At 38.6% G+C, this 24,217-nt stretch overlaps 1 protein-coding gene across 1 annotated transcript; it reads left to right on the top strand.

Annotated features, from left to right (window-relative positions):
- The first annotated feature begins 235 nt into the window (after nt 1-235).
- ADSL (adenylosuccinate lyase) lies at nt 236-24,033 on the top strand. Its single transcript, XM_039335526.1, has 13 exons — nt 236-524; nt 6,695-6,898; nt 8,845-8,889; nt 12,358-12,437; nt 13,890-14,061; nt 15,535-15,581; nt 16,135-16,225; nt 16,778-16,847; nt 17,395-17,542; nt 20,519-20,609; nt 21,789-21,878; nt 22,630-22,806; nt 23,888-24,033. Exons 1-13 carry the CDS (start codon nt 363-365, stop codon nt 23,972-23,974), a joined length of 1,464 nt encoding a protein of 487 aa, XP_039191460.1. The 5' UTR covers nt 236-362; the 3' UTR covers nt 23,975-24,033.
- Nucleotides 24,034-24,217: the final 184 nt, after the last annotated feature.

Raw genomic sequence — 24,217 nt, forward strand, 5'->3', positions numbered from 1 at the left:
TTTCAGGGAGAATTTGGCAACTTTAAGATGTGTGGGCTTCAATACTCGATGGGGAATTCTGAGAACTGAACTCCACGCATCTTAGAGTTGCCAATTTTTGACAAACACCGCTTTATTCGTTTCCTCGCACCTCAAGGCGTTCGGGAGCAGCAATACCGAACGCAGCGCCGCCCAAGCAGCAGAGGTCGCTGCGGCGATCGCTCGTTCCGGGCCAATCTCTCGCCTTGGGGAAAGGGGTGGGAAAAGTAGGAAGCCAAACGGAGGCCGGACTTTTGCTGCTCTTTTTATTCCGACCTTCAGCACACTTCAGCCTTTCCGCTGAGTTTGTGACCGACGAGTCTTCTCGGCTGCAGCCCGTCCGGATGGCTTCTTTGAATCCCGCCGGCGAGGAAGACGCCTTCGGCCGCTACCGCTCCCCTCTTGTCTCGCGCTATGCCAGCCCCGACATGGCCTATAACTTCAGCGAGAGGAAGAAGTTCAGCACCTGGCGGAGGCTCTGGCTTTACTTAGCCCAGGCTGAGAAGGTGCGGGGCCCGCATGGTTGCCAGATTAGGGTGATCTAGACTGGTGCTTAGAGGTTTCAGAATCGCTTTGCTGTTGTTGAGCGGTCATCAATCAGAGGGAACAATGGCCCTAATGCTGTATGTCAGTATTTAAATGGCGAGGCAGGCAATCGCTTGGGGGGCGGGCAGCGTAGGCTTTTGGACTGGCGTTGCTGTGCCGATCAGCGTTGCTCCTTCCGCCCCTTTTTTCTCCATTCATATTTGCCACTCAAAACCCTCAGAAGCGAATACTGTAATCACATTTCTTATAATCCGGTAACTTCTAAGCCTGATGTTGGGCTTCGGGCCAGAATCCCCTGCCAGCCAGGTAGGCGATACAGAACCTGAGGTCAGCATATATTGGTGAGGATTGTAGAAGTTGGCCTGGAAGGCATCAAGTATGGGAAAAAACAGCCTTGTATTAGGCACAAGGCACTCCATAATTTTTGTACACCTTTTCATTAATTTTGTTCCGCTTCCCTGTATTGATTACTCTTTTGACCATATCAAAACAATGGGTATCGGCCACAATAAGGCACAATTAAATGAGCTAAGATAAGCTACAATAAAATAAAAATGAGAGATAAAATAGTGTACAATTGAATAAAATACAGAGACATACAATGAGTACTAAAATATAAAACAGTACATGTTTAGGTGAATTAATCAGCTTTACATGCAAAGCAGCATTTGCATTTCTTGCGGATGAGGAGAGCACATCTTTTTCCTTCTGTCCTGGCCACTTTTTATAGAGGGACGATTGAAAGCATTTTAACAAACTGCATCTCTGTTTGGTTTGGCAGTAGCGGTGCCTCAGATAGAAGGTCCATACAGAGAGTGGTAAGGATAGTTGAGAAGATTATAGGAAGCTCGCTTCCCATTATTAGGATACTGCTTAGAAGCACTATGTGCTTAAAGCTTGAAGCATTGTTAGAGACCCCACACACCCACTTCATGGTCTATTTCTGTTGCTCCCCTCTGGGAGGAGGTTTCGAAGTATTTATAGCAGAACTAGATTCTGTAACAGCTTTGTTCCTTATGCCATCTCTCTTGTAAATTCGCAGGATCCTTTTTTTTTTTTTTTTTGCCATGTGTATACATTCATACTAGACTGTGATGTTTCTCTGTGTCTTATGTGTGTGTATGTGGGTATATGCATAATGGTATTTTTCTGAGAATTGAATGCAACAAAATTTCATTTTAATATATGCTGAATAGTGTACATTTAAAGTGACAATAAAGTTTTTATTGTATTCTAACTCCAATGTGGTCTATAAAACATATTCTCAGTTGGACAACCCCAACTATAAATTTAACAGTTCTAATGACTATATAAGATTGTGTCATAAAGGAAATAAGACAATCTTTTGTAATCATCCCATTAAATAGTTCTGTCAAGTAGAGTCGTTAAGACCTGAGCTCTTGCTGGGGCTTCCTGCTTAGTAAAACAGTTAAAATTCTGCATTTAGTGTTCTTGAACAAAATATCATTCTTTGCTGCACATGATTGCTTTTCTTATCTGTCTGTCGCTTCTTAAATTTTATATTATATTCCTAAATTGTTTCACTTTTTTATCTTTTGATAATTCCACCTGCACTGAATTTTAACTTACATTCATGGCTGTTCCTGTCATAATTTTACTTTTAGTGTGTATGTAATATTTAAAAAAACAGTGACAATTGGGACCATGTTGGAAAGGGTGACATCATGTTATTGTGCCACTTAGCCATGGTAATTCTGACAATCCAAAATGCCATTATTAAATGACCACATGGGTCATTAAGCGAGGACCTCACATGATTCTAACTTCAGACTTCCTGGTGGCTTCCCCATTGACTTTGTTTGTGGGAAGCTGGCAGGAAAGCTCAAAAACAACAATTACTGACCATGGGATGCTGTGTTATAATCATGAGCTGGGTGCTGAGTTCCCAGATCACAATCGTATGACTGTGGGGACACTGACAGCCAGAATTCTGAGGATAGCTACCACTCATTCAGCATTGTCATAAACTTCAACAGTTGCTGAACGAATAATTGTTAAAAAAGAACTGCCTGTATAAAACAACCTTTATTAGAATAAGAGAATATATCTCTAACAAGAGCATATTGTTTAAGCAATACTTCTTATGTAGCCCAAAGATCTCTGAGCAGAGAGGTTTTGTAGGAATTCAAAGGCATACATATAGTTAGGAAATACTAACTGGTTTTATTTATTGGTTCTCATTCTTCCCCATTTTCATTCTAGGAACTTTTAAAATTTCAGTTAGCCATGGCTAAGTATATTGTCCTTAAACAAAGAAATATTTTTTCTACTCTCTTTCTCAAACTTCTAAACAAGTTTTTAAATCTGGATTATGTTCTTTACTATTATTACTGTAACTGGAGAACAGTTTTGACGTAGCTAGACTTTCTAAATACATAAAAACAGATTTAAGCAAACAGATTTCACATGTAGCTGTGAGATAACTTGATAATGGTAAGTCAACGCTCAAAGTTGCAGTTTGTGAATTGCATCACCTGCAACGGTTTCTGTTTTCCCGGCCTGCATTCAGATTAATCATTACAATGTTATATTAGAGAATGGTTTGAAGCAAATGTATTTCAAAATAGTTCATTTTTTTGCCAGGAGGGTAGTAACAAAAATCTAAACATAATTTCTCAGCCGTTTATAATATTAAGCTGTTTCTTTTTGTGCATCACATATTATGTGCTCTATTTTTTCTTCAGCTTAGAAGGAATTATAATTTTATTAAACTATAATAATGTTTTAATATATATATTTCATTTCAGAAACAAATTTTGTAAAACAGAAGTTAATAAAGTTGACTTTATCTTCTATTCTAAATATTAAATCTGTTGAGCTACTATTAAGATAAGTTCCTTTGCCTGAAACATAAATAGTATATTCTCCTTAAATTCTTGGAGCATTTGTTTTAGATGGGCAAGTTTGGGGGAGTCATGGCATCCTTTGCAATCTAAATTCCCCCTCCCTCCTTTAGGGTGATTCATTTCAGATTGATCCATTGTTTACTTTCTGCTTGAGTTTCACCCCTGAACTGTCCTAAAGTTGCAGTAAGAATGTAATGCTGGAAATGTAAAGGATTCTGCAAAACAAAGAACTTTGCCAGCAGTTTTAGGGATATACAGTGTAACAAAGCAAATGAGAGCCAGACAAATCCTTCTCACGCTATTCTAGCCTTCCATAATACAGTTTTTTGCTTGTAGTATTACACTACTTATACTTCCCTGTCAACAATTGAGTTGTAATTTGAGACATTCAGTGGGCACCAGGTTGGGGAAAATTATACCAGACTCCTACAGTTTCTATTTAGCATACACTGAATACAGTAAAATTTAGGAATTCTTTATTTCTTTCATACCCTAAGTCAGAAGGCCTTAGAGAGCCTGTTTCAGTTCAGTTTTATGTTACCTATTTTATTTGTCCTAAAGCACCATTGCTTTATATATTGTGCCCCAATTTGAAAATGGAATCTGTTATTTTTAACTCTGCATTCCCAAGAAGTCACAACTCTGATCTTGATCTTCAGATTCAAGCTGAGAAAAAAACACCATGTGCACCTGTTTGTTCCAACAAGACTCTGCCAAATTGTTAGTAAAAGATGCCCCCTTCAGCTGTCATTGGAGAATGTGATTTCAGTTTTTTTTGGGGGGGGGGGGAGAGTTTCTTGTTATTCAATTTACTGTCAGGAAAATATAGAATAAATGCCAGGCAGAAAGAAAACTAAACTAAGCTAAAATTCTTATCCAGGAACAAAGTATTTATGTTGCTGGGTCAGAAATTGACTTATGACCTTAAATGCAGGATAACAGAATTTGGCCATTGCTAAGGATGTAGAATTCTATTGATGAGGCAGCAGCAGCTGAATATAAAAGCAATCTGTGCACCCTAGAATGTCAATTAAAAAGTTTCAATAATTTGTACTCTTTATAAAAGAGGCAATATAATAAAATATGACTAGGATTAAACTGCATTTGTGGATATATTGTCATCTTCTCTGTCATTGCTCTGCTCTCTGTAACAGCACCCCCTCCCCTTAAGAAATATATATAGCACCCTCTTAAGATCTTATTCTGTTCCCAGGCGTGGGGTTGGTGTATCTATGGAATCCTTGTCATGTTTTTTTTTAATTGCTTTTTAGACCAGGTGGTCACATTTTGTCTTATGGTTTTTGCTGTTTTAATTGTATATTTGTCTATTATAGGCTACCCAGAATCTTCTGGAATATGTGGCCATAATATATTTAATAAATAAATAAAACCTGTAATAAGTACAACATAATCACTTGTTACAAGGTAGCCTTTCCTTCGAGGACAGCAAGAGGCAAGGTATCAATAGCAAGCCACAGTGAGTTATGATAAACTAAGTATAGGAGAAAAATGTTATCTTGTTATCAAGACATCAAGGAATATCTTATTTCCTTTTACATATGAGAAACATTCCAACTTAATGTAAAGACATTTTGGATGCACCAAATCTGAATGGTAGCATTAACTATTTTAAGAGAAATGCAAAGTTACTAAAATTCTTTATATGTGATGGTAAAAAAAAATATTTATACATTTCTTTTTCTTTATTATTTTCTTTGTTCCTTTTCTCTTTTTCTTTTCTGCAGCTTCTATTTTTCTTTTTATTATTTTCTTTTTTACTTTGTATTTTTGCTGTTGTAATTGCAATTTCCAATAAAATTACTAGAAATCTTGGGACAGGTAACAGGTCATATTGATTTGGGATAAATAAGAGTCTTTTCTGCCTTGGCTCCTGCCCTCTGGAATATCTCTCCCCCCCCCCAGGTGAGAAGCACACCTACCCTTTTGGCCTTCCAAAAAAGCCTGAAGACATGGCTCTGCCAACTGGCCAATGGGAACATTTCATTCTGGAAGTGGTTATTGGACTAAGTTAGGACATCAGAGCTCCCTGTGTGCTTCTTGCCCCCTTTCTTCCCATCTTTGTTAATTTTTATATCAATTTTAATGTTCTATTTATTGTTTTAATGATTCATATTACTTTAATTGATTACAGCCTGCCTAAAGTCATGTCTAGGAGAGATGGGCAGCATATAAGTTTAATAAATAAATGTTCCGTGTCTGATTATTAGCCACAGGTAGTCTTTGACTTACAACCACAATTGCACCAGAATTTTAGTGACTAGGCAATGCAGTCATTAAGTGAATCATCATATGGCCAGATTTGATAACCATTTTACCATAATTGTTAAGGAAATCACCACACTCATTAAGTGAATCATATGATTATTAAGTGAACCATGCATCACTAAGTGATTCTGGCTTCCTCAATTGACTTTGCTTGTTGGAACCTGTCTGGGAAGCTCATAAAATGTGATCATGTGTCCTTAAGACAGTGGTTCTCAACCTGTGGGTCGGGACCCCATTTGGGGTCGAACGACCATTTCACGGGGGTCGCCAAACAACGCAGTCCGCCATTTTTCCCCCCTTTTCCTTAGCTGTGCTACTCCCTTTTATTCTATTGGCTTTTGAAAGCCAATAGAATAGACTCTCTTGAATAGAGTCTAATTCTATTGGCTTTCCAAAGCCAATAGGAATGGTCCAGGCTTTCTCTGCCCTGCTGAGCCCGCCAAAAGTCCCATTCTGCAAACGTTGCTGCACCAGTTGAGTAGTCCTCGACTTACGACCAGTTGAGTAGTCCTCGACTTACGGTCGGTTGGTGGTCGTGGCATTAAAAAGGTTGAGAACCACTGCCTTAGGACATTGCAACTGTCGGAAATACAAGACCATTGCCAAGCACCTGAATTGTGATCACATGACCAAGGAGATGGTGTGATGGTCATAACTTCAAGAATGGGTTGCAATTCATTTTTTCTGAAGCTATTGCAACCTTGAACCATTATTAAATGAATGGTCATTAGAAGAGGGTTACTTATATTACATTAAATTATATAAGTAGAAATAATACTCAAATTGTAAAGTAGGAGGGCTGTCCTCTGCTACTTGGTAATTTGTAGCTAAATTATAATTTCTTAGTTAATTTTGAAAATTAACAAGAGTTATTTCTGCCAAAAAATAAAATTCCAAAGTAACTACTTTTGTTCTGTTGGCTGCCTTAAATTGAGGATCATACACCTTCTAATTTAAGAAACTTTTTTTCCCCTTAGTCATTGGGCCTACCCATCACAGATGAGCAAATAAAGGAAATGGAAGCAAATCTGGACAACATAGACTTCAGAATGGCAGCAGAGGAAGAAAAACGATTGCGTCATGATGTAATGGCTCATGTACATACATTTGCCCATTATTGTCCAAAAGCTGCAGGAATCATTCACCTTGGAGCAACTTCTTGTTATGTGGGAGATAATACGGTAAAATAACACCCCCAAATAAATTTATGTATTGAATCAATCTGTTTATTGATGGTCCAGAAGTTCCTTGAGACTTGGTTATGATACCAGGCCTGGGGGTCCCAAGGAACCAGAGTCTTGTTTAGATGGCTTCACTATAGAGGAGGATGTACTTACTCACGCCTTCTGCTTGGGGTTGTATTTATTTTAGTTTCAATTCTCAATTTTTAATGTTAATTTTTATTTTTAACTACCTGTTTTTAAATATGTATTGCTTTCTATTGAGTATAGTATGCCACCAGAGTTACCTCTCCTGAGATGGGCAGCTATATAAATTTGATGTATTATGTTAATACATATATCCAATATGCTTCATGGCATCTAATGCTAAAAGATGCTAAAATATTAATATTTTTATTAGCAAGTATATTTCATACTTGAAAATTTTTACTTATTACATCCCTTTTGAACTATCTGTGTTCAGGTCTGACTGGAACTATCTGAGTTCCAGTTCTGTTGAGATAGTTGAACAGTGTTGAGCAGAGGGAATGGCTTTGAGGGATGGGAAGAAGAGCCACTAACCAGGAAATGGCCAGATAAAAGGAGTCTGATTCTGGGGTAGAAATGTAACTTGAGTAAACATCTCAGATAAGCCCCCTCCCTAATTTTCACAAAGCTAAAGAGAGGGAGGAGGGGAAGCACATTGAGACTTGTAAAACTGTTGTGCATTTTTCCAATGAGAAAATCAGCTTCTTTAGTTCTCTATGTTCTGTTCTTAAACCAATTACTAGTCCAGCATCAGTCCTTTTCCTCCTGGTTGCTGAGTTTGTTTAAGGCCTTTGAGGAGGGATTTTGGCAAAAGCTATTTGAAAGTCCAATATGTTTTGGATTAGCTCTGTCTGCTTCCTTGTTTATATTCTGGAAAAAGTTTGGAATGTTAATGAGACCTGTTCACAGAAATTATGTTGGCTGCTTTTCAGAAGACTCATTTTTAAAGAAGCTTGATTACTTTCTTTGTTCTCTCTATCATTTATCACTACTTGAGTTACGCTGGCTATTTTCCAGCTATTAGACACAAATTCCAACTAAACATAAATTGCCTACAGGTAGTTCTGGGGTTGTGACAGTTGCGACTGGAACTTCCATTGCTAAGTAGGGTGGGGTGAAGTGAGTTGCATCCTATTTTATGTCCTCTTTTGCTGCAGTCATTAAACAAATCACAGTAATTGTTAACTGAATCTATCTTCCCCCATTGACTTTGCTTGTTGAAAGCCAGCTAGAAAAATCTCACATGGAGCTCACATAACCTGAGGATGCTACAACCATCACAAATGCATGCTAGTGGTCCTATGACTGGATTTTGATCATGTGACCATGGGGATGCTGGGATGGTTGTAAGTTTAAGGACCAGTTGTAAGTCATTTTTTTTCAGCACCATTGTAACTTTGAACGTCTCTAAATTAATGATCTTAAATTGAGGATTACCTGTGCTTTTGTTAGATGACTTTACATATCTTCAGGCAGATGTTACTTAGCCCAGAATGTTCATTTTTTTGCTAGCTTGTCAATTCTTTCGCCTTTATTTGTCTCAGTTCATCTGCTCCTATTCCTGAAGAATCCAGCTCAGATATAGGCATCTGTCTACGTCCTCAGAAATGAAATGATTAAGTTCTTTGGAGTTCCCATTTTCTCTATTTAGCACAATTTTATCCCTGTTTAAAAAAATCCCATTAAATCTAATTTAGCTTTAGTCATTTGGCAGTTTGTTAAGTACTTATACTGCAATCTAATTCATACTAGACCTATCAATATTTATCAGAGCATTTAAGTTCATTGAAATTTTACATTTTGTAAAGATATTTATTGTTATGGTAATTATACAGTTGCAACTCACACTGAAAAGTAAATTTCAGCCATCACATTGAACACAGTTGTATCTGATTTTCTAATTTTTTTCTTTCTATTAGGACTTGATAGTACTTCGAGATGGATTCAACCTGCTTCTTCCCAAGGTAACATGCATTTTTTCATAAGGTGCTATAGATTGACTAATGGCTGTTTGCTGAAGTTAACTCTACAAATAGGAATAGAAACAGATTCTAAGGGAATGGCAAAACATTCAGGAGAAAAGAGAAGATTCAGGGCATTTCTTGATTTTCTGCAAAGTACATATGGGGAATAGAACCCTACTTTCTGACTTGGGCCTTTACTAATTAGTACTAATAATTGGTTAAATATTTTATGTTCTTCTCTTATTTGTTACACCTTTTTCCTCCTGGGTTTAATGCATTTGATACCAATTGGGACCCCTGCAGATTTGTGTTCTGCCTCATGGACTTGTAGGAGAAAATATAAATAGTTGAAGTTGTGAGCCAATAAATTCATCCTGAAGGCACACTAATTCTAAGGAGTTATTCAAGCCACTCTAGGCATCCAAAACCACAATATTACACCAGATGCAAGAAGGATCATTATTATTTTATTTGTTAATTTATTTGCCGCCTCTCACCTGGGGCTACTCTAGGCGGCTTACAACAATAAAAAGAAAGCAATGAAAAAAGTGTGAGCGGAACAGAAGATAATAGAGTAATAAAATAAACAATGAAAAAGAACACAAGAAATATAACTATGCGATTACCAAAAAAAAAAGATGGATGAGTAGAGAGCAGAGAATTGGGGGGGGGGGGGGTTTGGAGTCCTCCTTCAGTCTAGCAACTGCCTCCAGCATAACCATTTGGATCCCAGGCCAATGGTCAGAGCCAGGTTTTTAGCTCTTGTGGAAGAATTGGGGGGGAAGATCTTATCTTAGAGGGTAAGATTTATAAGAGGGTTTGATCCATGCTGGCATTGAGATTTCCAAGAAAACAAATGACACTTGAAATTCCAAGCAGTGAGATAAAAATCAGTTTAAATCAATGTTTCTTTGTTGTTGTTGTTGTTAATTGCGAAGTCGTGTCCGACCCATCGCGACCCCATGAACAACGTTCCTCCAGGTCTTCCTGTCCTCTACCATCTTCTGGAGTCCATTTAAGTTCACACCTACTGCTTCAGTGACTCCATCCAGCCATCTCATTCTCTGTCGTACCCTTCTTCTATTGCCCTCAATCTTTCCCAGCATTAGGCCCTTCTCCAGTGAGTCCTTCCTTCTCATTAGGTGGCCAAAGTATTTGAGTTTCAACTTCAGGATCTGGCCTTCTAAAGAGCAGTCAGGGTTGATCTCTTCTAGGACTGACCGGTTTGAACGCCTTGCAGTCCAAGGGACTCGCAGGAGTCTTCTCCAGCACCATAGTTCAAAGGCCTCAATTCTTTGGCGCTCAGCCTTTCTTATGGTCCAACTTTCACAGCCATACATTGCAACTGGGAAAACCATGGCCTGGACTATACGCACTTTTGTTGGCAGGGTGATGTCTCTGCTTTTTAGTATGCTGTCTAGATTTGCCATAGCTTTCCTCCCCAGGAGCAAGCGTCTTTTAATTTCTTGGCTGCAGTCCCCATCTGAGGTGATCTTGGAGCCCAGAAAAATAAAATCTGTCACTACCTCCATTTCTTCCCCATCTATTTGCCAGGAATTGAGAGGGCCGGATGCCATGATTTTGGTTTTCTTAATGTTGAGTTTCAAGCCAACTTTTGCACTCTCCTTCTTCACCCGCATCAAGAGGCTCTTTAGTTCCTCTTCACTTTCTGCCATTAGAGTGGTATCATCTGCATATCTTAGGTTGTTGATATTTCTCCCGGCAATCTTAATTCCAACTTTTGATTCATCTAGCCCTGCCTTTCTCATGATGTGCTCTGCATATAAGTTAAATAGGCAGGGCGACAGTATACAGCCTTGCCGGACTCCTTTTCCAATTTTGAACCAATCAGTGGTTCCGTGTTCGGTTCTCACTGTTGCTTCTTGGCCCGCATATAAGTTTCTCAAGAGACAAATGAGATGGTCTGGTACCATCTCTTTAAGAACTTGCCACAATTCGTTGTGATCTACACAATCAAAGGCTTTTGCATAGTCAATGAAGCAGAAGTAGATGTTTTTCTGGAACTCCCTAGCTTTCTCCATGATCCAGCGTATGTTGGCAATTTGATCTCTAGTTCCTCTGCCTCTTCGAAATCCTCCCTGTACTTCTGGTAGTTCTCGATCTACATACTGCTGGAGTCTAGCTTGTAGGATTTTAAGCATAACTTTACTAGCATGTGAAATGAGTGCAGTGGTGCGATAGTTTGAACATTCTTTGCATTGCCTTTCTTTGGAATTGGAATATAAACTGACCTTTTCCAATCCTGTGGCCACTGTTGAGTTTTCCAAATTTGCTGGCAAATTGAGTGTAGCACTTTTACTGCATCGTCTTTTAAGATTTTGAATAGCTCAGCTGGAATACTGTCACCTCCACTAGCTTTGTTGTTGCTCAGATTTTCTAAGGCCCATTTCACTTCACATTCTAGGATGTCTGGTTCGAGGTCAGTGACCATCTCATTGTGGTTATCTGGGATGTTAAGCTCATTCTTGTATAGTTCTTCTGTGTAGTTTTGCCATCTCTTCTTAATCTCTTCTGCCTCTGTTAGGTCTCTGCCATTTTGGTCCTTTATCATGCCCATCTTTGCATGAAACGTTCCCTTCATATCTCCAATTTTCTTGAAGAGATCTCTGGTCCTCCCTATTCTGTTGTTTTCTTCTATTTCTTTGCACTGTTCATTTAAGAAGGCATTCTTATCTCTTCTAGCTACTCTCTGGAATTCTGCATTCAATTGGGTGTATCTTTCTCTTTCTCCCTTGCCTTTCACTTCCCTTCTTTCCTCAGCTATTTGCAAAGCTTCCTCAGACAGCCATTTTGCTTTCTTGCATTTCTTTTTCTTTGGGATGGTTTTAGTTGCTACCTCTTGTACAATGTTGCGAACTTCCATCCATAGTTCTTCAGGCACTCTGTCTATCAGATCTAATTCTTTAAATCTATTTGTCACCTCTACTGTATATTCATCAGGAATATGATTTAGTTCATACCTGAGTGGCCTAGTGCTAGAAACAAATGGTTGTTTCTAGCAACCATTTAAACTTCTGATAAATGTCCTAGTAGTCATCCCTGTCCAAGGTCAGCCAATATTCATTATAATTTTGATTCTGTAGGATGATTTTTCTCTCAAGAGGTCTGACTTGCAGCTGGGAACTCTCAAACATTTAGTCTTCCACTCAGCCTCTACTTTCTGACCTGAGTCCTTGATCAAAACAGTTTTATTCCCATGCTCTGACATCTCTTCTTCCAAGCAAAAACTTTGTTGAACATGACAATGTTGAACTATTCTTTTCATTTCCAGCCAGCGTGGAAGGCTTAAATTTGGGGAGAAACTATTGTGCAAAATTATTTAAATGGTTTTTCCTCGTTGTCTATATACATAGTGAAGATGAACCATGTAGGCTGCCTTAAATGAGATGACGATGATATTGCTTCCCTTATTTTCATGTATCTTATTCTTCTTCACTTTCATTATAGCTTGCCACAATAATCAATCGTCTGGCAGATTTTGCTAAAAAGTATTCCAACTTGCCCACCTTGGGCTTCACTCACTACCAGTAAGTAATTATTTAGATTTTTATTACTTAATAATATGACTGCTACTTTTTCCGTTTCATCTATTTTATGCATCAGTGGCTTTCAACTTCTATGGGGCATGATTAAGGACAGTAAAGTTTATGAGTACATCCCTAATTTATTGAATTCCAATAAGTGCAGGGGCTTTCAACGTAAAGATTTTATCTGTTTGCAAAAATGCTATAAATCATATTTAGTCTCATTAAAATATTTGTAACAAGAATATAACATGTGAACACAATAAAATCAGCCATGCTTTTATTTCCTTCACTAAAATCCAGTTCAGTAATCTGTTATGAATTGCCATGTTTTCCATAACATAGTCTTTTGCTGCACATGTTCTATAATTCTTTAATTTTTCCAATATGTTTAAATCAGTGGCATATAAAATATGCTACTGTTTAATTAGCAATCATGTAAAATATTCAATATCCCTTCCCTAAGCCTTCAAATCTAGAGGTTCTTATTTAATTTAAAAAATAGCTATTATTAAGTTTAAAAAGTCATGGTTTGTTTTTACCAGATCCTATAACTAAGATGGAACTGCTCTAGGACAGGGCTTTTCAACCAGTGGTACGGGTACCACCTGTGGTACATTGGCAACTGGCAGGTGGTACGCGACCATCCTAGAAAAGTGGTAGCGGGGGAGGGGAATGAGCTGAACCGGTGGCAGCACTGCACAAGCCTGAGTGAGAGATGGCTGGAGCTGCAGGGCTGTCAGGGCTCAGCAGAAGTGCCAGGATCAGTGCCGCTTTCCAGCTGATTGGTGCTTCTTCAGGACTGTCAGGGCTTAGTGGAAGCACCAGGATCAGCGCCAGGCTTCAGCTGGAGCTCGGCGCTGATCCTGGCACTTCTGCTAGCCCTGAAGAAGCACCAATCAGCTGGAATGTTGCCTTATCTCCAGGGTCTTGTGATTTACATTCAGACGCGTGGCAACTGATTCATATTTATGACAGTCATAGTGTCCCAGGGTCATGTGAAGTGACCAAAACCTGCTGCAACCACCCATCAGATGGGGGGAATAAAAACCACACACCCCACCCCTGCTGCCAATCCTCAACAGAAATGCTCACAGCAATGGAAACTTTGGACAGGAGGAATAGCGCCACCAGGTGGGCAGGCAGGTGTCTTGCTCTGCTGTGGCTTGGGGGGCACTTTTTTCAGTGCCATTGTAACTTCAAATAGTCACTAAGCGAACTGTTGTAAGTCGAGGACTACCCGTACTTCATCACTTTTTTCCTTTTTTTTGGTCATCAAGTTTTTGACACCTTGCTAGGCTACTGGTGGTACTTGGATATTGCTGTATCCTAAAAGTGGTACAATGGGTGAAAAAGTTGAAAAGCCCTGCTCTAGGAAAAGCAAGTATAGTCATTTTGTAATAACATTAACTTTTATGCACTTGTCCTTAAATAATAGTCTTTGTGATGTTTTAGGCCTGCCCAGCTAACCACTGTAGGTAAACGTTGTTGCTTATGGATTCAAGATCTCTGCACAGACCTTCACAATCTTGAAAGAGCACGAGATGAATTAAGATTCCGTGGGGTGAAAGGCACAACTGGCACCCAGGCCAGCTTCTTGCAGCTTTTTGAAGGGGATCATAGTAAAGTAAGTAAGGATGCACTGGCCTTTCACTTAAATGTGTTCTAGTTAAGTATTTATTTGTTAAGAATTTTATACTGCTTTATAAACATTGATAAAGGCAATATATAAACCCACTTACAAGCATGGAAGAAAACATTGAAAAACAATGTCAGAAGCAGCAAAATGCATATCAAAATTAGCAAAAAAAAAAAAAGATAATGTATTACCAGAGGAGCACCCAGCCATGGGGCTGGTTAGGCCTCTAACCCACGTTTTAATCTTTTTCATGTTGAATTTTAAATATTTTTGCCTCTTACATGATTTTTACATACCGTTTTTATGTTTTTAATAATTTGTACACCTTCCAGAATCTCTATAAGGGAGATGAGCAGTTTCTAAATTTGATAAATAAAAAGTAAATAAATAAAATCTGCAGATTCATTCTGGCCACATCCCAGAACTTTATGCTAGGACAGGGATGGCGAAACTTTTAGAGACCGAGTGAACAAATTGCGATCCAAAACCCCCTTATGCATCATCGGGTGCTGGGTGGGTGTGGCCCACTGGGTGGGTGTGGCCCACTGGGTGGGCGTGGCTGCGATGGTAACAGCAGACTGGGTGGGACTAAAAAGTTCAATCAATCAATTCCAACTTTGCAAGATCTTTTTTTTCCCTGCGAGAGGTTGAAATTGACTGATTGATTGAACCGGGTTTTTTTGTACACGGCGGCGGAGGCCTAAAATGAAAAGGTTTTATAAAACCCAGTTGAATTCATAGGACTGGGGCGACTGGCACCCGTGCCATAGGTTTGCCACCACTGTGCTAGGATAACTTTTTCTGGGCCTGGACATGCTATGGTGAAACAGAAGTGCAGGCAGTAAAGGAGTTGCCTACAAGCAGTGCATTTTTTGTAAAAAAAAAAAAAAAAAAAAGTGCCGGAACTCACACATGTTATACAACCTGCCTTGCCTACCCTACAAGGTTCCATTCAAAAAAGGTGCTGGAACTCCGTTCTGGGCGTTCTATGAGAAAAAAAGCCCTGCCTACAAGCTAGCACAGGTAGTCCCCCACCTTAATTGAGCCCAAAATTTCTTTTGCTAAGTAAGACCTTTGTTAAGTAAATCACTGCAGTTGTTAAGGTTAGTAACAGGGTTGTTAAGTGAATCTGGTTTCCCCATTGATTTTGCTTGTCAGAAGGTCGCAAAGGAAACCACATGACTCTGGGACATGAAGCAATGGTCAAAAATATGAATCAGTTGACAAGCAGCTGCAACAGTTGTAAATGCAAAAATCTGTCATAAGTCACTTTTTTCATCACTGTTGTAGTTTTCAATGGTCATTAAACGAACTGTTGTAAGTCAAGGACTACCTGTACTTTCATCCATAAAATATGCTGAATTTAGAATGGTGTTAAAAGGGAAACTGTCTGGGTAGCATAAACACGATCTTCTTTTCAGTCACTGTATTCTGAGGTTCCTGTCTCTTTTTTTCCCTAAGGTGGAGGAGCTGGACAGACTTGTGACTGCAATGGCGGGATTTAAGCGGTATATTAAAAAAAACAAAACATCTCCCTTTAATACTAAGGATATGCTTAAACATAACCTTCTAAGGAGTATAGGAGACTTTCTTAACTGGAAACAGAGCAGTGCATTGCCTACACAGATTGCTGGAGGCTTTTTGAAATTTCAGAAAAGATTTCTCCTCTTTAGAAATACTAAGACCTGAATCTGGGATTTTTCATATATATATTCTATTACTTAGCCAGGACCTTTTGCTTTCTAAAAATTAGCAACCGTGCAATATTATCATGTTGTACAGCTAATAATTCCTACTAATGTTAGGCCTTGTTTTGAAGTATACCTATAAATAGTTGTTACAGCATTCTAATTTTATGTTTAGCTGCTGCCTATTGCATGCAAATTTGAGTTGTACAACCACACATTTTTTCTATGTCATTTCATGCTTATTCAAGGCTAATACAATTTAAGAATCAACTAACCGATGAATCTGGTATGATAATTCATGCATTTTTGCATGTTCAATCCTCCATAGGCATAGGTCTCTTTGAACTTCATATTATTTTATATTTGATTTTAGGGCTTATATCATCACAGGACAGACATATAGTCGCAAAGTAGATATTGAAGTTCTCTCTGTTCTAGCAAGTCTTGGGGCAACTGTACATAAGGTAAGAACTGGTTTACATGTACAAGTATTGTAGATAGAAGCTCTAACATATGGATAGCAAATGAGCAGCTTTGTGATTTTGCTGCATTACAACTCATAGCAGCACCAGCCATGGTGATCGGTAATGAAAGACATTGGAACAAATAATGGATTAAGTAGCTCCATTTAACTGAACTTTGGTAGCATGATTTTGTTCCCTTCTTTACAACCTCTAGAAAAGTTCATTGAGCCTTGGAGATGCACCAATTTTAGTGGACCTCCCCATCCTCCCCAAACTTGAACTAATCTTTGTAGTATTACCACATTGCAGATATCTCTGTGTATTTCATTTGCTATGGCCCCTGAAGATGATAAAGAACAACCTCTGAGCTTTAAATATAAGTCCAATAAATAAATAAATAAGATACAGTTTAAGATCATTTGCCTGACTCTTGCCTCTAAAATGTAAATGTCCATCAGTGGAAATGGCACTCCTTTTAAGATTACTATTATTGTGCTAATTCCATTAGAGATTTTACTTACATGTGAATTTATATTAATTATTATTTTCTAGATATGTACTGATATTCGCCTTCTGGCCAATCTCAAAGAAATAGAGGAACCTTTTGAGAAAGAACAAATTGGTAAGCACTGAGTAAAAATAAGATTTCATTCTACTTACTTTATTTAACTTGCTCAACACTTTTTAAATTAGTCTATCTATAACATCTTTATTTAACATAATCAAAGGTTTAAAATAAATTATTACAGTACTTAGCAAGTGTTAGAAATGATTTCCTGACAATTTAATTTTATAATTTTTATGTAAAAATATTGCAGAGAAAAATACAAAATCAAATATGATTTCTACTGAAATTTAATGGAATTTACATTGCCATTTAATACATATCTAAAGTTACTGCTTTATTGGCAAGTTGTCGAAGGAAAAATTATATCTCCCCTGAAAATCTGAAGCTTATTGATTTATAGCTTTGAAGCCATAAATATGCACCTTTAAAGAATGTTCCTTTCATTCTTTGAACACAATGATTCCTTACATCCTTTCCTGAGAAAAAAACAAACTTTGTTCCATATTTGCACTGCAATTAACTGAGGCTTTTGGTTTTTACAGCATTTTACATTTTCGCTGTTCTGTCTCATGATGAGCAATTATTTAAAAATGTTTTAAAGGTTCAAGTGCCATGGCTTATAAACGGAATCCTATGCGTTCAGAACGTTGTTGCAGTCTAGCTCGCCATCTTATGATTCTTGTCCTGGATCCCCTTCAGACAGCCTCTGTGCAATGGTTTGAGCGCACATTGGATGACAGTGCAAACAGGTACATACTTATATGATGTAGAGATGCTCTTGATGTATTTGGAAGTTATAGGATGAAATTAATTACAAGAAAAATATGATTGACTGTAACATGCTCTATGCCATCCAGGCCTGAAGGTAAGCTTCAAACTTTCCGTGAAACATCCTTCCAAATGGATTACTTTTTCTATAGCCCTTACTTATTAATATATTATAGTAATTAATATAGCAATAGCATTTAGCATTTACCACCCCATAGCACTTTATAGCACCTTCTGAGCGGTTTACAAGTGGAAGCATTATTTGTATACAGTATTGTTCCCAACAATCTGGGGCCTCATTTTCCTGACCACCGAAGAATGGAAGGCTGAGTCAACCTTGAGCCCAGCCAGATTCAAATTTCAGGCTATGGCTAAAGTTTGCCCGCAATATCACAGTTTAACCACTGCACAACCAGGTCTCCTACAATATGCAGGGAGTAGGGCAAAACAATACAGATCCTTGACTTACAACCACAATTAGTATTGGAATTTTGGTTGTAAGTCAAGGCACCCACATGACCAGGACCAATTTTATGACCATTTTTATAGTGGTCATGAAACAAATAAATCAGGCAGTCGTATGTCCAAATCACATAAGTGTTAAGCAAATAATAGATTCATGAATGCAAACTCATTCTCCTGAATGGCTGTTTTTTTGCCAGAAATCAGCAAAAACATCACAAATCTCAGTCATGTGATCTCAGGATGCTACAACCAGTTGTAAATGTGAGCCAATTGCCCAAAATAAGTCATGTGACTGCAGAGGAAGGAGACGGTACAACATTTTATGACAATCAGAAGTACTTACAGAAGGGCCATAAAGTACCTTTTATATTTTACTCATTAGCTCACTATTGAAGCCCTGATTCTGAAAGACTAACATGGGTAAAATATTCTTAACATCTCTGCACCCTGAGGAATACATGAATAACAATCACATTACAGGTAGTCCCCGAGTTACGAGTGTAATGGAGCCTGCCCATTCCACTCATAAATCGAAAACTCGTAGAATGAATCTTGTTCCTTTAACGAGATTACTTTTTTCCTCGTTAAAATGCATGTGGGTCATTAAGTAAACATGAGGTAACTCAGGGTGGGGAAGGCCATGGGGGACCTAATGATGGAACAGGCCCCCAAGGCATCCCCGACCCACTAAGAAAACTCATGCTTCCCCCTCCCTTTCTGCCGCTCCGGAGTCCCTTACCTTGCAAAATCTGTCTACTCTCTGCCACAGTTTCCTCTGAGGGAGAGGAGAAAAGCTTGCAAATGATTTTCGTACTGACATTGGAAGCTCCTGGGTGCTGTAATATCGCGCAAGTTCAAACACCCATTCTTTGCAAAAGAGATCATGGCCCTGGAAGCTTCCATTCTCAGAAGTGTTTGCTTCATTTGCACGCCTGTGGAGCAAAGCGTGGAATCAGAGTTGGCCAGGCGCAAGAACCAATGCCGTCAGTGGCCCGGCTGAGCCGTTCGCTTGCGTGCGCCGGACTTAGTTTGAGGGCAGGAACAAAGCCTTCAAATGAGTGGGGAGGCATTGCCGGGCCAGATCCCTTGCACCTGCATCCAAGACGGCAGCGGCGGCAACCACCTGAGCGGCCATGATCCGTCTCCCAGCCAGGCAGCTAGCCACTCACCCCTCCTGACCTAGTTTTTGCTTGGCCAGCCGGCAGGCACAAATCCTCACTGCTCTTCTCCTCCTCACTCAAACGGCGGCAGGAGCTTGGGTTTCTCAGTTCCATCTGAGTGGAGGAAAGCGGAGGTGCAGCAGCAAGATTTCTCTCATTGTGTGCTGCTTGCTTGCGTATGCCGGCCTTATTGAGAGCAATCCTGCTGCTGTGCCTCCACTTTCCTCCACTCAGATAGAAGGGAGACCTTGGGGAAACAGGATTCTCCCTCTGAGCAAATGGGGCAGTTCAGAACGAAGCAAATTCACTGCATTTTCAAGCATTACATTCACACTCAGATGGAGCTCCTCTGATTAAAGGTGTTTGGGTGCCTCTGGGAGCCTTGAAAATGCAGCGAATCACTACATTTTCAGGCATTACATTCACACTCAGATGGAGCGCCTCAACTCCCAAAGATCTCTGTTCAGATAAGAGGTGTTTGAGCGGCAGCAGATTGAGTTTCTCCATCCAAGCAGAAGCGCAGAGCGGGATTGCTCTCAATGAGGCCAGCGCATGCAAGCAAGCAGCGCACCCACAAATTCTTTAGAGCAATCCTGGTCTATGCCTCCGTTTTCTTCCTTTAGGACAGAGCGGAGAAACTCAAGCCGCTGCCGCTCAAATCTCAATCTCTCTCAGGTCTGGGTTTGGATAAAAAGCGTTTGAGGAGCAGCGACTTGAATTTCTCCGCCCCATCCCAAAGGAAGAAAACAGAGGCACAGACCAGGATTGCTGTGCGCCTCTGCTTATTTTCACTTGGACAGAGAAACTCAAGCTGCTGCCGCTCAAACACCTCTTATCCCAGTGGTTCTCAACCTGTGGGTCGGGACCCCATTTGGGGTCGAACGACCATTTCACGGGGGTCGCCAAACAACGCAGTCCGCCATTTTTTCCCCCTTTTCCTTAGCTGTGCTACTCCCTTTTATTCTATTGGCTTTTGAAAGCCAATAGAATAGACTCTCTTGAATAGAGTCTAATTCTATTGGCTTTCAAAAGCCAATAGGAATTGTCCAGGCTGTCTCTGCCCTGCTGAGCCCGCCAAAAGTCCCATTCTGCAAATGGTGCTGCACCAGTTGAGTAGTCCTCGACTTACGACCGGTTGAGTAGTCCTCGACTTACGACCGGTTGAGTAGTCCTCGACTTACGACCGGTTGGGGGTCGCAGCATTAAAAAGGTTGAGAACCACTGTCTTATCCGAACAGACATCTTTGGGAGATGAGGAGCTCCATCGGGGATTACCTGTAACATACACTGAGCTGTTGCTTTGTTTAATCTTTGTACTGTTTTTTTCTACAGGCGTGTATGTTTACCTGAGGCTTTCCTTACTGCTGATATTATACTCAGTACTCTGCAAAATATCTCTGAAGGACTTGTAGTATACCCTAAGGTAAGAAGTAAAAGCAGAGGGAAAGTGAACACTCAACTTTTTCACTAAATGAAATATAGGTATGTGTATAATTTAATCCTCCATGCCAGATGCCATTTGTGGTGTTAGTTATAATCCAGCTACAAAACAGGCCTATCCATCACGAACCATTTCTCTTTGGGAAGACTGACTTCCAGAAGACCCTAGAATACTCCTGAAATAGCAAGATCAGTACGCTCCAGAGGAAGAACTGATATGGAAAGAATTTCCTAAAATAAAGTTGTACACCATCATCCCATTTACAGCATTGGGCTATAAGAGATCTTTAAAAACAATGCTACCAAATTCTTTTATTATTTATTTGACAACCTTAATTAGTATTGCAGCAATTGTATTGCGTGGTAAGACTATGAGTAATATTTGGCAGATTCGAGATAGGCTTCCTCACCAAATCATCCAAACAATGACATTTACTAAATTGTTTTTTTATTTAAATGTGTAAAATAATAAATACAAGTATATGATTTCAGGTATTTTAAAAGGTCATAGAATTCAGTTGAAATGAAATGACACTGTGCCTCCCAGAGACAAAAATAACAACTGAAGCAGTTTTTGAGTTATTAATTTCTATATTTATCATGTACATTTCAAATAGAGGGAAAGCTGGCTTGTTGCATAGAAACAACCTGTTATTTTTTGCTTGAAGTAACTATCTGCATCTATTCTGTGGTTAATTTTCTAAGCTTGTATTGAGGAACATGTCATCTAGAAATATAATCATTATCTAAGATTCTGCAGTTGAGTGGCATGGTGGCCTAGATGTGAAGGCGTTCACCTCCCACTCGGAAAGTTGAGAATTCAATCCTAGGCAATGGCAGATTTTTCTCTATCAGCGCACAAAGAGAAAATATCTGTTGTGAACTCCGCGTAGGTGTCAGGAAGGGCATCTGGCCAGTAAATACTCAGCTCCACTCAGTCGCGCTGACTCCACCCCAAAACAAAGGGATTAAAGGGTCATAAAAAGGGAAAAAAAGTTCTAAGATTCTGCAGTTTCCTTCCTACCCACTGAGATCCTCTGCATAAAAAAAAGAATGTGTTTTATCATAGGGCCATGTTCCATCTGCTGAATAAATAAATAATTAAGAATAAGAGACCATATTAACAATCCAGTATATAAAGATTTATATCATAATTTTTTAGGTAATTGCAAGGCATATAGAACAAGAGTTGCCTTTCATGTCCACAGAAAATATCATCATGGCTATGGTGAAAGCTGGGGGAAATCGCCAGGTGAGTAAATTACACGTGCTTAGTTATCAGCTCCTAAGAAATAGACATGCAAGAAACAGAAGTTATAAAAAGTTTATGGAAATCAGCTCTTAAATTACTATACTTGGTTCCACTTATTTGATACCAGTAGATCAAATTATTCTTCAGCCTTGTTAATATAAATTACTACACTATTTCTTCATTTTTCTTCTCTATCAGTTCAAAACATCTATGTGTATTGCACATAGCAAAAGATAAACTATCCTAAAAATACTTATTTTTTTCAGAATTTGGTTGATAGGTAAGTTCATTTTGTAATCCCTAAAGATAGATAGCAGTCTGATGGCAGGAGCACATAATTCTGATTTTCAATCTCCATTTGGAATGAACGTTGAGCTGCAGAATTATTTTGTTTCTTCCCTATCCTGTTTTTTTGTAAACATTTGCCTACTGATATGGTCTGGAAAAAACCTTGCACACTGTACGTTTTTGACTGGTTTTTAACTTAAGTTCTTCTAAAAAACAATAAAGAGTTTTAGAAGTATCTTTACTGTCTCATTGCAGATTGTAAATTAAAAAGAAAAATATATTAAATCTGATAACCATTTGGGATATCACTGAGGAGAGAATATTGCAATAGCCTTCTCATACTGCTCAAATCCTGTTTGTAAGATGGGCTATCTAGGATGAGCTTCCTAAATGCTGTATTGATAATGGGATGTAATATTTTCCTAGCTTAGGAGTAACACTTTGTCTATTTTTTACCTTTTAGGAATGTCATGAGAAGATAAGGGTTCTGTCCCAGCAGGCAGCTGCTGTTGTGAAGCAAGAAGGAGGTGATAATGACCTCATTGCACGAATTCGTGCTGATCCTTATTTTAGCCCTATTCATGGGCAATTGGAAACTCTCTTGGAGCCCACATCCTTCACTGGTCGTGCTTCCCAACAGGTAGGGAAAAACAGAAAAAGCTAGTGTCCTTACTAGATTGCTCTTAATTTTAGCTTTCCTAAAGAAAGCTTTTTTTTTATCCACAACTGTTATCTCCCAATTCAGATTTACTCTTATTAAAATTGATATACTAATCTGTTTTTTTAGACTAGCCAAATCTTTTTTAGGCAAATCTCCTTCTCCATTCTCTTAAATTCTTGGATAATCCACTGCTATTTCATTTTATCCTAATGTAATTTGGACTTTTTATTCTAAATTACTTATTCTACCTTGTTATATTGGTTTAATACAGATTGATATACCAAAAACAGCCTATTCTTTCTATATAAAGTCTTATTTAATAACAGTGAGCAAAATTTTTGTTACTTTTTTATTTATATAATTTTATATATTGAAATCATTTCTCAATTTTCAACAAAAATAGCAGTTAAGGTACTAGGAATAAAAAAGAATTAAAGTTGAAAAACTTACTTTCAAAAACAATTAAACTGTAATTCGAACTCATCAGTTAAGTGGAAACAGATACTGGTCCAACCAGTTAAAATCCAAATCAGCAGCCAAACTAATTTATCATAGGAAAACTATCTGAATAAAATTGTCTTTGTCTAATGATAGAAAAACAATACAAGTTAATCTTCCAAATTTTGAAGCAGCTCCAAAGTAGTTGCAATTTGTACTTCCCCAATAGGTCTCCAATGATACTCAAACTCAAGAGAAGGATCTTTTTCAAATATCTTAAATCTTAAGGTATCTTTCAAAAAGCTTGCTTCCAAGTGCTGTTGAAATTTAGTTCTGTAAAGGTTTATTTTATAACCAGGAGTTTAAATTGTATCTGTATAAATAAGCCAGCAGTCAGTGAAACTGCTCTATCAGAGTTGCTCAGCTGTTGTAGGACTGCAAAATTCTGGACTACCTGAACTTCCACGGCTCTTTAAAACATGCTCCTATAGAATATATAAGACAAAGTGAAATGTCAGGGTGGTCACTTCTAGATAGTTTTCCTATGGTGATAAAAACATGGCGAATTGTGAAAGGTTACAATTCATTGTATCTCAAACTAGATTTTGTTTCTTCACAACAGGTGGCAAGATTCTTGAATGAAGAAGTCATACCAGCACTGGTCCCTTATCAGAGCAAAATGGGTGTGAAAATAGAACTGTCTCTTTGAATCAGTATTTTATGGGTGGCTTGTGTAGAAAGAGTAATAAAATACTTTTAAGAATTAAATCAGTTTAACATGAATTATTTGATGGTTCCGTTGTAGGGCTGAAAATTATTATGTTGCAGACTTCTGAAGACATGAAGATGAATTAATGCTCACATTGTAATTATAAACTTTCAGATGTTTACAAACTGGTCAGGCCAAAATAACACAGCTATATTTGCATTTGCAAGTCTCAAACAAAGTAAG

The sequence above is a fragment of the Crotalus tigris genome, unplaced genomic scaffold, assembly GCF_016545835.1.
Source record: "Crotalus tigris isolate CLP2741 ecotype Arizona unplaced genomic scaffold, ASM1654583v1 scf7180000017644.4837335, whole genome shotgun sequence".
NCBI lineage: Eukaryota > Metazoa > Chordata > Lepidosauria > Squamata > Viperidae > Crotalus > Crotalus tigris.

Bases quoted from the DNA above. Each gene is read 5' to 3' on its own strand.
- ADSL (XM_039335526.1), top strand. From the start codon at position 363: ATGGCTTCTTTGAATCCCGCCGGCGAGGAAGACGCCTTCGGCCGCTAC. The intron at 12,438-13,889 runs GTAAGTAATTAT...GTGATGTTTTAG, and splicing joins TTGGGCTTCACTCACTACCA to GCCTGCCCAGCTAACCACTG. The intron at 14,062-15,534 runs GTAAGTAAGGAT...TTTTTCCCTAAG, and splicing joins TTGAAGGGGATCATAGTAAA to GTGGAGGAGCTGGACAGACT.